This window comes from Dipodomys ordii, unplaced genomic scaffold, assembly GCF_000151885.1.
Source record: "Dipodomys ordii isolate 6190 unplaced genomic scaffold, Dord_2.0 Scaffold123, whole genome shotgun sequence".
Lineage (NCBI taxonomy): Eukaryota > Metazoa > Chordata > Mammalia > Rodentia > Heteromyidae > Dipodomys > Dipodomys ordii.
Genome location: NW_012267339.1, coordinates 5,880,372 through 5,894,139, shown reverse-complemented (window position 1 = coordinate 5,894,139; position 13,768 = coordinate 5,880,372). Strand labels below are relative to the sequence as shown.

Genomic DNA, 13,768 nt, shown 5'->3' with positions numbered 1-13,768 from the left:
ACCACATAAGCAAAAAGAAAAAAGCCGGAAGTGGCGCTGTGGCTCAAGTGGTAGAGCGCTAGCCTTGAGCTGAAGAGCTGAGGGACAGCGCCCATGCCCAGAGTTCAGGCCCCATGACTGGACCCAAAAAAAAAAAAAAGGTGAAGAAAGAAAAGAAAAGCAAAACTATCTGTGTATCTCAAGAAGGTACTGTGTATATTCTAATGCTCCACTGACACCATCTCACCATCTTTTTTTTCTTTTTTCAAATAATTTTTATTGAGATTAAAATGATTACATAAATTTCAAAAATTTCACAATATTGTGAGATAGTGATACTTAGTTAAAAATCACAAAAACATTTTAACCTTCACAAGGCAAACTGTCATTATCATGGTATATAGTTTGTGAATTCCATGAGCTTTGACAATACAACTATTTCTTCCACATCAGATGAGATGTACATTTCTTTCCCTTTGCTTAGTGTAAGCTGTGCCCTCTTTCCTTCTCATTCCCTCCATTCCACTGCTGCCCTTGAGTTGCTTAGTTCGTTTTCGTCAATGTCCAGTGCACCTGATAGGGCCCTCTACTGTATATATTCCCATTGCCCTCTGATTTTTTGCCCTCCTCTTTAGCTTCTCTCAGATGTGCGCACGCACATATGTGGTCAAGAACATGGAATCACTTAGAAATGATATGACAAACTGAGTGGAGGTCCTTTGTTTCTCAAGTCCTGTTTACTTTGTCATATCTCCTTACATTTTGGATTTAACATCCACATATCAGGGAGATCACGTGTCGTTTGTCTCTCTGCTCTTGGCTTACCTTGCTCAAAATGATTTTTTCTAGTTCTATCCATTTTCCTGTGAATGCCATTATTTTGTCCTTTCTAATGGCTGCATAATATTCCATTGTAGATAGGTACCACAATTTTTGGATCCATTCATCTGTAGTGGGGCATTTAGGTTGTTTCCATATCTTGGCTACTGTGAACAGTGTTGCAATGAACATGGAGGTGTATGTGTCCTTGTATCTTGGTTCCTGTTGCTCAGGTAGATGCCTAGGGGAGGTCTATATTTAGCTTTCTGTGGTACCTCTATAGACTGCTTTCCAAAGAGGTTGTATTAGTGTCCTTCATAGGCAGTAATGACAACTATTTTCAGAAACTCCACCCTTTAAGTCTTTTACTATTCTTATGGTCAAATAGGAAGTACAAATAAGGTACTTTTGTTCCAGTCAAGGTAGGGACTTGTGAAGGAAAAAGATGTCTAGAGGTCTATAGTTCTGAGTGGGACCTAGCCCCTTTATTCATAAAACTCAATTTTTATTAAAAAAGACACAGGGGAAACTATGATATCTAGATGGATTATCTGTCAGATATTTTCTTGTTTACTATTTTGTTTTGGTGCTGGAATATGAGCCCAAGTTCTCACCTATGTTTATGCAGGCACTCAACCACTAAGCTATAGCCCAGCTTTCTTGAAAACTAGCAAGGTCAGTTTTCTGCTTGAAGAAAAACAGTAACATGTCCTTTTAGTGAATGACAAAACACACTTTCAAGAAACTGTCTGATTTTGGAAAACTCACCTTTAATATAATATATTTGAGAGCATCCTAATAATTAAGGCTCTTTCTGAATAATATCCATGGAGGTATTAACAAATACAATCTTTATATTGGATAGTGTATCTGCTAATTCAGTGAGTGAAGCATGATATTGTAAAGCCATGTCTAAGCAGAAATGCCCACTCAATGTGCAAGGAAGATCAGTGGAATTTAATAAAGAAGAAGCAAAGATGGCCAACATTATTTTAAATTAATCATTGCAACTTATCTTTATGAAATCTCAACTTGTCTTAGTTTGGTGTGGTTTATCAAAAAACAGCTTTGAACACCTTATAATCTTCATAGAGCTTGAACTGAGTGAGCCCACCTATCTTCTACTAGGACAAGCAATATATATGGTTTCAGAAATATAGAGCACTATATTATTTTTCTTAGAAATTTTTTTGTGTGATGGTACTGGGGCTTGAACTCAGGGCTTGAGTTCTCACTTGGCTTTTTTGCTCAATGTTGGTGCTCTACCACTGGAGCCACAACTTCACTTCTACTTTTTGGTGGTTAATTGGAGATGATTAGAGTCTCATTAAACTTCCTTGACTAGGCTGGCTTCAAATTGCAGTCCTCAGATATCAGCCTCCTGAGTAGCTGGGTGTGAACCACTGATACCCTGCTCAGCTTTAAACATTTTACAAAGAGATTGGCAGGAAGTACAAGAGTATTGATTACTAGTAAAAAGGTGATGTTAAATTTTAAGGTTTGGCTGTACTTCTTATATGTACAAATGACTTCTAGATTGTACCCAAACTTCAAGTGACTGATTATTGTTACTATCCTCAGAGACACGCAGGTAAAAATGTAAGACAATCTGAATATTTTCTTTTTCATTCACAAAGCTTTCCCATTGGAATTAACTCTTCATTAGTGAAGCCGAAAATTCATACTATATACTTCATTCACTCTGAGGCCTTGTTATTCATTTCTCCTCTCAGCCAAATAATTCCAAATACCTTATCATATCCAACTAGTTCCTGTCTTGTACTGGAAAGAAGATATGATAGGGACAACGACTCAGGCACACCCTGAGCCTAAACAAAATTGCTCTAACATAAACTACTACTTAGTAAGACTCATTCCCTGCACAGATTCTTCTTTCCAAAATACCATTAAAATTATTTTTTAGCCTATTTTAGCCTATATTAGATACATATGGGAAATGGCTATGTTCATGTCGGTCAAAAAGTTCATTATTAACCGGGCACTGGTGGCTCACGCCTGGAATCCTAGCTACTCAGAAGGCTGAGATCTGAGGATCACAGTTCAAAGCCAGCCCAGGCAGGAAAGTCTATGAGACTCTTATCCCCAATTCACTACGAGAAAACTGGAAGTGGCGCTATGGCTCAAGTGGTAGAGCACTCGCCTTGAACTGAAGAGCTGAGGGACAGTGCCAGGCCCAGAGTTCAAGCGCCACCACCAACCAAAAAAAAAAAAAGTTCATTATTGTGCCAGATGCATACTTATAATCCTATTAACGATGGAGTTGGAGATAGGAGTATCAAGCTTTAAGATCAGTGCCAGCAAAAGTTAGCAGGACTCTATCTCAAAAACAAACAGATATAGTGGTGATACATGTAATACCAGATACATAGGAAACAAAGGTATGATGATCATGGTCCCAGACTAGCCTGGACAGAAAACCTCAAGATACTATCTGAAAAACAAACTAAACACAAAAGGACAACTGGCAGTTGGCTAGCAAGTTTGAGGCCCTGAGTTCAATCTCTGGTATTACTAAAACAAAAAAAAAAATTCACTAATGATATATTTACCACCAAGCTGGAAAACTGAAAAATGGCAAACACAGTAAATTTAATATTATGTTGGGTTTATTTTTAACTAAAAGTGAAAGAGCACCAAATAATAGACTTTAAACAAGTTAATCATACGGGAATATAAAATGTATCTTAATTAAAGCCATTATTAAAAAATATTACTATTGCTTCTGAATAACTAAAAACAGAAAACAGCTGGGCACTGGTTGCTCCTGACTGTAATCTTTTCTACCCAGAGACTAAGATCTGAGGATCCTGGTTCAAAGCCAGCCTAGGCCGAAGATTTCCAATTAACCAGCAAAAAGTCAAAGTGAACTGTGGCTCAAGTACTTGAATTCCAGCTTTGAGCACAAAGGCCAAGTAAGAATGTAAAACCAAGTTCAAGCCCTAGTACCACCATAAAAAAGAAAAATAAATGAAAAGAAAGCAAATAACAGCTTGCTACTTAATTATATAATAAGCTTTTTGAAAAAAATAGAAAATCTTATATACATAGATATACAGAACGTTTGGTATTTTCAAACTGTTAATATAATTAAAATATCTTTTCAAATTATTTTTGCACTAACCCGTACACATGCCAATTTGATTTTTAGCAATTACTAATATTATAACACTAAATTCACCTGATATTTCTAACTATAAACAGAGAACTTACAACTAATACTAATTGTAAAAAATACTAGTAAAAAAAAATAACTGCATATCAAAGTAGGTTTTTCCAAAGAAGAGAGATACTTCTCACATCAGCAGAGATTTGGAAAAATCTTACGCCAGACAATAAAGGGAGGGAAGGAAGAAACTATTACATGGTAAGAGTGAAATGGTTGAAGAAAAGCTAAATTTTAACCAAGTGTATTTAAAACATGTACAGGCACAGAGAGCTATCTTTGTTCACAATGAGAGACATGACAAAGTGACACAGTGATCTTTTTGACAAACAAATTGCTTCAAATACTGCATGACCTGCTACACAACACTCATTATTTTCCATTTCCAAATGCAACCAAAAGATAGGTCCAATTACAACATCAATACAGGCTTTCTTTGAAAATTCAATGAAAGAAAAGTAAATCCCAGTGGGCCCCAGCACTTCTGTAGCAGGGATGATGTAATATATAAAAATAGACACCCTCCACCAGAAGGCGAAACTTGGGTAAACAGCATACTGCTTACCACTCTCGAGTGCCTTGCATGAATTTGCAATGTGTGCTGCTAATAGAGAGAAGTCATCTTACACTCTAAATTACTTTCTGGTTTACATTTCCAAGTCTCTCCATACTCTACAGTGTCATTTTCCCAATCCACTTAAGTTAAATCGCCATAAATACCTAATCCTATCAGCAAGAAATAAAGAGTCATCCTTAAGCAAGGAGAGTGTGACTTCTTGCAGCACCTGGCCCATGCTCCATTTTGTCACCAATGGCAGCACCTCCGGCAGAGCATTGTTCTGTCTACCTATTGTTCAGAGACCTTTCCACAAGGAGCTCTCTGCAGGATTTTAAAGTGTAACATAATCTAGGAAACAGGAACCAGTGAACTGGCTGATACTGAACCTGGAGAGCAAAACATACTTTTGACACCTCTCTAAAAGGCTGTCTGATGCAAATGTAAATGATCAGGATGTATATATACACACTGTACATAACAAAATCTTGGGGGGAGGTGTATGCATTACTCCTAATACTCTCCACACTCCCTTTTTCATATTCTTATTCCAGAATTTGCTTTCAAATTTCCATTGAGCATTTCTGGATTAAACAATCACCTGCTTCTAACTCTTGCTCAGCATTAGTGTTCATGTACAATAAGGCAAGAAACACTACTGGGACAGAAAGCATTGTCACAGAGTAAAGCACCAAAAATGAATCTATTAGAGTTACTCACTTTTTGTTGTTATGCCAGTACTGGGGTTTAAAATCAGGGCCAGGGCACTGTCCCTGAGCTTTTTCACTCAAGGCTGGCACTCTACAACATGAAGCAAGCCTCTACTTCTTGTTTTTTACTCGTTAATTGAGGAAAGAGTCGTATGGACTTTTCTGCCCAAGCAGAAAAGAGAGGATCTCAAACAGATCCTCAGATCTCAGCCTCCTGAGTAGCTAGGATTACAGGCATGAGCCTGATGCCTGGCCACATTTAAATTTTGAAATAATCACTGCTACTTTCTTCTTCCGGGACTACCACATAAACCCTCTGTCCTTAAATCTTACTCCAACTCTCAAATTGTTGTTGCCATCTCCATTACTCTTACACAGGCCTTTCTAAGTTCCATTTTGACATTCTCACCCAGAGATCTACCTTAGAGCCCCATATAGCTATCAAGTGTGGCCCTCAGCACATCACAGCTCTGTTTCATTCTCACTGATGTTCCACATGGTCCTTACAACTTTCAACATAGCTTCCAAGGTCCAATTACTTGTTAGCCTTCAACCTCTATGTCTTTGAAAAAAATTGGGAGTTCTTTCTGTACCAAATGTTTCTCCTGGTGCTCAAATATTAAGATCATTGAGGAGGCATCTCTATTTCCCAAGGTGCCCAATGCACAGTGGGACCTTCCTGTTCTCTCTGTGAGACTAGCAGTCAATAGAGGCAAGATTCTGCTTTAATTCATTAGCATCTAGCACAGACCTGAAAAAATGGTGGGTACCCAATAAATACTTGTTAAATGATTTAAAATATATAAATTAAAACACTGAGCTTTCGCTAAGCAATACAAGACACAAGAAATATGTTTTGAATTTACAATAACTGTAATTTAGAGGCATTACAGCATTACAGACAAATGTCTCAGATTCAACTAAGCACATGTGCCTGATGAGCTTAAATTCTAAAAGAAAACAGATATAAAAATTCTGTATTTGAATAACTTCTTATATGCATAAAAACATTTAAAAGTAGGAATAAACTAGTCACAAATTAACTGCTTAGTAGTCTAGGAAAGTCAGTGGACATACAAATCTATATTAATACTTCATGCTAATACATCTTACTGCTAAGTAGCAAATGCCAAATTAAAATATAGACATAAAAAAGTAAATAGTAAGTGACAAAGCAAAGTCATGACATGAGCAAATGTAAAGCCTATTTGTAATTTAAGCTCAAATCAAAAAGTCCAGTGTCAAATACCCCAGAAACTGAACATAAATGTTTTCAATCATCTCAATAACTAAACCATTTTTGACACTAACCAAACCTACCTAGAAATCCTTAACTGAAGAAAAAACAACTTAAATCTATCTACACAAAAAACAAAAACATTCATAAGAAATGATACATAGGGGAAACAAAAGAGGAGGCAACAATGCTTGATAAGAAATGTATTCATTACCTTGCCCATGTAATTGTAGCCCCTCTGTACAGTATTTTCACAATAAAAAAAAAAGAAAGAAAGAAATTTTACATAAGGGGCTGGGAATATGGCTTACTGGTAAGAGTGCTTGCCTAGCATGCATGAAGCCCTGGGTTCAATTCCTCAATACCACATAAACAAAAAAGGCAGAAATGGTGCTGTGGCGTAAGTGGTAAAGTGCTAGCCTCGAGCAAAAGAAACTCAGGGACAGTGCCCAGGCTCTGAGTTCAAGCACCAGGACTGGAGAAAGGAAAGTGAAAGGGAAGGAAAGAAAAGGGAAAAGAGAAGAGGAAGGGGAAGAAGAAAGAAGAAGAGGAAGAAGGGGAAAGAGAAAAGAAAAAAGGGAAAAAGAGAAATGATATATATAAGAAAATAAATGCTTCCCCAAATTTAAATACACAATGTATACATGCTTTGAAACAACACAAGATATGCCATAAATATATGCCACTTCTGGGTTTTTACTTATCAGTTAAAAGTTAAGTTTAATGTCTTAAAAATGGAAAACCTAAAAAAAAACTATAAAAAATAAATCTACCTAAGAGATTCTTAAGATATATCATAGCAAGAGTAAAATAGCTATTTTAAGAAATAGAATTTGTTTTACATTTTATGAAATAGACCTATCTCCAACAGCTTGCGTACTCACTTATTTGCTCACAAATTCATTCATTCATTCATTCATTTTAGGCAGAGTTCCAACATACAGCCTGGACTGGCCTTGAACTTTCTCTGTAGCTAGGAAGGCCTTGAGCTTATTATCCTCTTCCAGCCCTAACTTCCTAAGTTCTGGAATTGCAGAAGAGATTTCAGTAATTTGCCACCATGCCCAGCTTACACATGAATCATTCTTAATACACTGATGCCACATTTTATGGATACTGACAACAAAAAATTGTTACTATAGTATTACATTATATTAAATTTATATTACTATTATTTATCTATTTTGGTTGTACTAGGGTTTGAACTCAGGGCCTTGTGCTTGCTAGGCAGGAATTCTTGACACTTGATCAACAGTCAGAGTTCTTTTAGCTTTCAGTATTTTTTAAATAGCCTGCGACCTCCTAGCGTGCACGTGCACACCTGCTCACACGCACACGCGCACGCGCACACACACACACACACACACACACACACACACGCCCGCCAGTCCTAAGGCTTGAACTCAGGGCATGGGCATCGTTTCTAAGCCTGTTTGCTCAAGGATAGTGATCCACCACTTGAGCCACAGCTCCATTTCTGGCATTTTGTAGATAATTCCTGCCCAAGCTAGCTTTGAACCTTAATCTTCAGATGTCAGCCTCTTGAGTAGCTAGGATTACAGAGGTAAACCACCAGCATCCAGCTGTACCCAAAGTTTTATTGGTTGAGATGGAAACTCATCAACATTTTCCTTGGGCTGGCTGCAAATCACACTCCTCTCAATTTCAGCCTTTGTAGTAACTATGATTATTGGTATGAGCCACTATGATCAGCTTTCAATTTGTATTACTTTCACATGTAATATTTTCTAATTACTCCTGTACTACTCCAAGATCTCTCTTTTATGTAGTCTAGCCTATAACTCATAATCCTCCATTTCAGCCTCTTGAACTGCTGGATCACAGAACACAACCATGTCAGGCCCAATCAAGAACTTTAAACCTATATATTTCATCTGTATTTCCATTGTAGGAAAGGACAACTATTAGAGTGAGTGAAAAGTAACTTTTTATATGGCTAGTCATTTTCATTTTCATTATTTCAAAAATTTTGCACTGATGGATGGGAATTTTTTAATTAAAACTTCTAACTTCCAACCTAACCAAGTGGAGCAGGGCAAATTTTTCTTCAGTCTCCAATTTAATATCTCTCTGTACAATTTTTGCTTTTCCAAAGAGAGAAGAATTGTTTTCTTCATAGGAAGAGTGGCTAGGCTGTTGGATCACAGCTGTAATCCTAGCTACTAAGGAGGCTGAGTTCTAAGGATCTCATTTCATTTCAAAGACAGCTTGGTCAAGAAAATCCATGAGACTCTTATCTCCAATGAACCACCAGAAATCCAGAAGTAGGGCTATGGCTCTAGCCTTGAGCAAAAGAACTCAGGGATAGTGTCCTCAGTTCAAGCCCTGTGACAAAGAAAAAAAAAGGGGAGGGGGGTGATGGTAGAAGGAATATGAAGCTCCAAGTTCTTTCCCCTTCAGTTCTATGCCTGTCATCTCCATTTCCATCTTGAAACTACTATCTCCCTCTCACAACAACTTCAACAGAAAATTACAAATGCAGAGAGGCTCTGGTATAGAAAGAGTAATTCTTTCCTACCCTTCTTTGAGCTAGAGATGAGATAAAGCTGTCTGCTCAAGTCCCAACTCAGCTTCCTTGAGCATTAAACAGGTATCTTCCATTCTCTGCTAGAAACCTGACCTCTGTAACCTACAAGGACTGCAAACACATATCACCTCCCATCCCCTTCTTCTGAAATTCAGCCCCAACCTCCACTTACCAAAATGGAAGAAAATGCTAAGAAAGGCCACCTCCGAACTTCTCACAGTATTTAAAAATTCTTACTTTCCCCTGGCATTGATGGCTCACATGTTTACTTCAAGCTACTCAGGAGTCTGAGATCTCAGAATTTTTTGTTTCTTTTTTTTGACTAAGCCTTTTAAAAATCTGCCTCCCCAAATGCCCTCACATTGGAATTCCTAAAACATGTCATCCACAGAACTTCCAATATAAGTTTCTAATGAATTTCCTGTATCAGCTTTCACACAATGAGCAGCAGAGTTCCTGTCTGTGTTTTTGTCAGTTTTTTTTAATTTCTCTATCTAGAAAGCAGTAGTGAAGAACAGAGCTCCACTCATTCTTAAAAATAAACAGCTTGCCCAGAGACATCAGTAAAAACAGTTCAATAAAAACAGAGCACCCATGATACCTTCTAAACCACTGAATCCCAACTTTAATAGATCTCATTAAACCAGAACAAATCAGAACTCAGAAAAAAAGGACAAGACAAAGCAAAACACACCAATATTATAAAGTTATTAGTTACATTGAAAATTCATAAATCAACTTAGGTTAGGCAACTACACATGTTACAATACCTGAGGTTTAGTGCATTCCTTTGAGCCAGAATGAATGAGTGCCATAAAGGAGGAAAGGAAAAGAGGAACATTATCAGACATGCTATATTACACCTGCCAAAATGAAGATAATGTTAAACATAGGTTAAAGAATGACAATATAGACTTGGCTGCAATGTGCAACATCCATGGTCTTTAGCCATGCGCTTGAAATGCCTGGCAAGTACCCTACTGCATCTCAAGTTTGCTCATGCAATTATGTGAGCTTTCACCCAACAGCTCCATCCTGTTAGCCAATGCCTTTCAAAGGATATATTTCTGTTAAGAAAATACAAGGTAGGACTAATGAAGCATAATAATTTTCACTTAATTCTTTTTCCTGTGTTGAAGCAAATAAATAAATAAAATATAATTGTTTTTCTACATTTATAGAGTTAGCTAAGTAAATAAGATACAAAAATAATTAAAATATAATTTGTACTCCCAAAACTGATGCAATACTCTGAATTCTGACCTTGTTATAGTCAATCCCATTTAGTAAAATTAATACTAATATCATATATTAGTACTATCACATGATCTATTAGAAGTCAGGTTAAATGTTTTACCTTAGTGTTGAATTAGTTCTAAAAGTGTCTGTTGACCAGATAATACACTCTTAAAAACACTAAAAATTTTGTTTTTGTTTTTTTGTGCCAGTAGTGGATCTTAAACCCAAGGCTTCACACTTTCACAATGTTGCCACTCCACCACTTGAGCCACAGCTCCACTTCTAGCTTTCTGATTGTTAAGTGGAGATAAGAGTCTGGCATTTGTCTGCCCAGGCTGGCTTTGAACTTCAGTACTTATATTTCAGCATCCTGAGTAGCTAGGATTATATGTCTAATGTGAGACAATTGGCACAAGTTACTAAAAATATTTTCTAGCAATACAAAAACTTTTTTAAAACAGTCTAAGAAAGAGAAGTCATTAGAGAAGAGAGAGTGAATGTACTCCATAAAGGGAAAGGTGGGGTGGGAGAGAGAAATGCACTATAAAATGACCCTCCCAACTTAAAAGGGACCTAACATAGAACAATCAACTCTCACACTAGGGTTTGGATAACCCACACCTACTTTAAGTTTAGAAACTAATCCGGAAAAAAAGAATTCCAAAGCAGAAAGAACATTACCATTGTTAGTAGTAAGTAAAAATATTACAGTCTATATACTGTACTATTAATATAAACAAGTATTTTTACTAGTTTTTCTTGCTTTCATAATGCTGTTAACACTAAAAATGTTACTTCCTTTATTGACAATGGTAATGAAAAATCTTTCATTTTTCTTTCTCTTTTTTTTAATACCAAGTCTCTCCAGAGATCAACAAAGCAGTCTTTGAGATGAACCAAAAGCAAGCTTTTCCAAATGAGCTCAATGAAATGATTCAAGTATGAAATAGATATGAAATTAAAATGATGCACGGGCAGTAGGAGTGCGGTGGGTTTGGCAGTGGTGAAAAACAACATAATTCGAGGCAAGGAGCTCACTGAAAGAGTTCTTGCCTTGCATGCATAAGGCCCCAGGTTTGATTCCTCAGCACCACATAAGCAGAAAAAGCTGTGGCTCAAGTGGTACAACACTAGTTTTGAGCTGAAGATCTGAGGGACAGCACCAAGGCCCAGAATTCAGGCCCCAACCAAAAAACTTTAAAAAATAGGAAAAAAAAAAAACCCACATAATTCAAATACAATCAGAGCTCTCTGATAAACAGAATATTTCAAGTATATATGAAGTATAATACTTAACATTACTAAAACTTGAGTAAATAAATCTATACACATTTTCCATGTACTCTACATTTGTAGCTGCAGAAAAAGAAAAAGAACAATAATATGTAACAGCTGTCAACTACCTGCCTATACTTTTCATTTTTATTTTAAAATTAATTTTATATAAAACCATTTAATAGTACTATATGCACAGGTAAAGTGTTTCCTAAAAACTCTTATACAAAGCACTCATGAGTCTTAGTTTTCTCAAACATAGAAAAAGCAGTTTACTTATCTAATATTAGGAAATAAAGGATAGTCAAGTACACCATGACATTTAAAAAGATCTTTGAACCTATCAGAAATATTTCCGTGTGTTCACACTGAGACTTCTTCTAAAAAAAAGAACAATATTTAAAAGTATGGAACTAATGAAATTTTTATATATCTCCTTTTAAAATATAGATAAGATATGATGATAGTTATGAGGGAGAGAATACATAGGAGTTAACTAAAATGTTGGGCCACAGTCCAATACAGAAACTCAAATGTTATATATGCTTGTCACGTGTGAACTGTCAGTGTGAATGAACAGGTCACAAAGTATTCTCGTGCTCTGTAAAGCAGTAGACAATATTTCAATGCTTTATAAACACTTCCTATCACGTGTTCCCAGAAAAAAAATCAATATTTTGAATCAGTGTACCACAGAAAACAGTTATTTCTTTAAAATGGAAAGCTTAAATGCATTTTTACAAACACTAAGACAAATATAGTACATTTTGACTGTGCACCTTACCGTGTGATAGCCCCTAGGCAAAGCAGGTTTGCCCACAGGGTAAGGATCAACAGTGTCAATAATTGTTTGTCGCTCGCCTTTCTGGTTGATTTTTCTAAATCTTCTTCGGGACTGTCTGTGAGAGGCTTGCCTCTGAAAATATTCTTCATTTTCATCCATATAGTCTACCTGAAATACAACCCTAAGCATGTCATGTCTCCAAAGGTAACATTCACTCTAATATTAGATACAAAAAAGAAACTTACAGACAGCTCCCACTCATTTTGCATAGACATTTGTAGACAAACTATGGAAACACCCTTTTAACTGTGTTTGAAGTTCTCTGAAACTAACTGGCTCTGAGTCACTTTTCTTTTGTTTCGAAGAAGCATTTTCAATTCCACTTAGGACAATACGGGTTACTCTTGAATTTCCTGTTATTTCAAAGGGAAGGATATTTTCTGTATTTTTTGTACTGATTTATTAGTGAAAGATCACACAGAACATATTATCACATTTTACAAAAGCAACTGCTGCATCGACTTAACCAAAAACACAAAAAAGTCGGGTGTAAGTAAGTCTGTAAAATATACCCCTAAATCTGTTAAGTCAACCATTACTACCACAGAGCCATGTCAGCAGCCATGAGCTGCTCTTCCTCCTTTCATTATGTGACTTCAGCAATTTCTCATTTTAAACATTTTAGAAAGTCTGATGGAATAGATTAACGGGGAACATAAGTCATGCCTGTTCACTCATCATTGCTATTGTAGGCACATATAGCAAAGGTGACAGCTCAGTGGGAGGCATGTTTGCTCTCCAAGACCATTCATTGTGAGACTTGAGCAATTTCAAAGATCAAAAATCCTCAGAGAATTTTTTTTAAAAACCACTAAGGACAAATTTCAAGGAAATATGTGCTTTAACAAACCCCACCACTGGAAAATTTGGTTCATCTACCCGTATTTCCCACTTGTAAATCTTTACTCATCACTTGCTTGCAGTTAAAAGAAAATTTTGTGAAATTTGGCTGAAAGTTTTCATCAGCTTTGATAAGGAAGTTCTTAACTGCTGATAGAATTCCTCTCCTACATTACAGGGAAAACCCAAAATCTTATTGTAAAACAGACTCTGAGTTGCTTACCAAACACTTATCAAATATGAATTGAAAAGCTTCTATCATCAGCTCTTTATGGAGGGACAGGGTGTCAATAACAACTGAATGTCTTGGAAGGGAGCCCCCTCCCATCTCATTTTTGTTACTGACTTTCTTTTTCTTTTTGTGCTGGTACTGGTGCTTGAGCTTAGGGCCTGGTTGCAGTCCCTAAACCTTTTTTGCTCAAGCCTGATGCTTTACCTCTTGAACTACAACTCTACATGTGGCTTTTTTTTTGGGGGGTGGGGTATGGTCGTGGGGCCTGAATTCTGGGCCTGGGCGCTGTCCCTCAGCTCTTCAGC

At 36.7% G+C, this 13,768-nt stretch overlaps 1 protein-coding gene across 1 annotated transcript in view; it reads right to left on the bottom strand.

The window, feature by feature from the left end:
* The window catches only part of Rapgef2 (Rap guanine nucleotide exchange factor (GEF) 2), a 257,625-nt gene that overhangs the window by 100,215 nt on the left and 143,642 nt on the right, over nucleotides 1-13,768 (bottom strand). The window contains exons 6-7 of the mRNA XM_013029819.1: nucleotides 12,332-12,499; nucleotides 9,804-9,821 (exon numbers count right to left, since the gene is read on the bottom strand). Coding sequence (XP_012885273.1) covers nucleotides 9,804-9,821; nucleotides 12,332-12,499 — 186 coding nt within the window. The remainder of the gene's footprint in view (nucleotides 1-9,803; nucleotides 9,822-12,331; nucleotides 12,500-13,768) is intronic.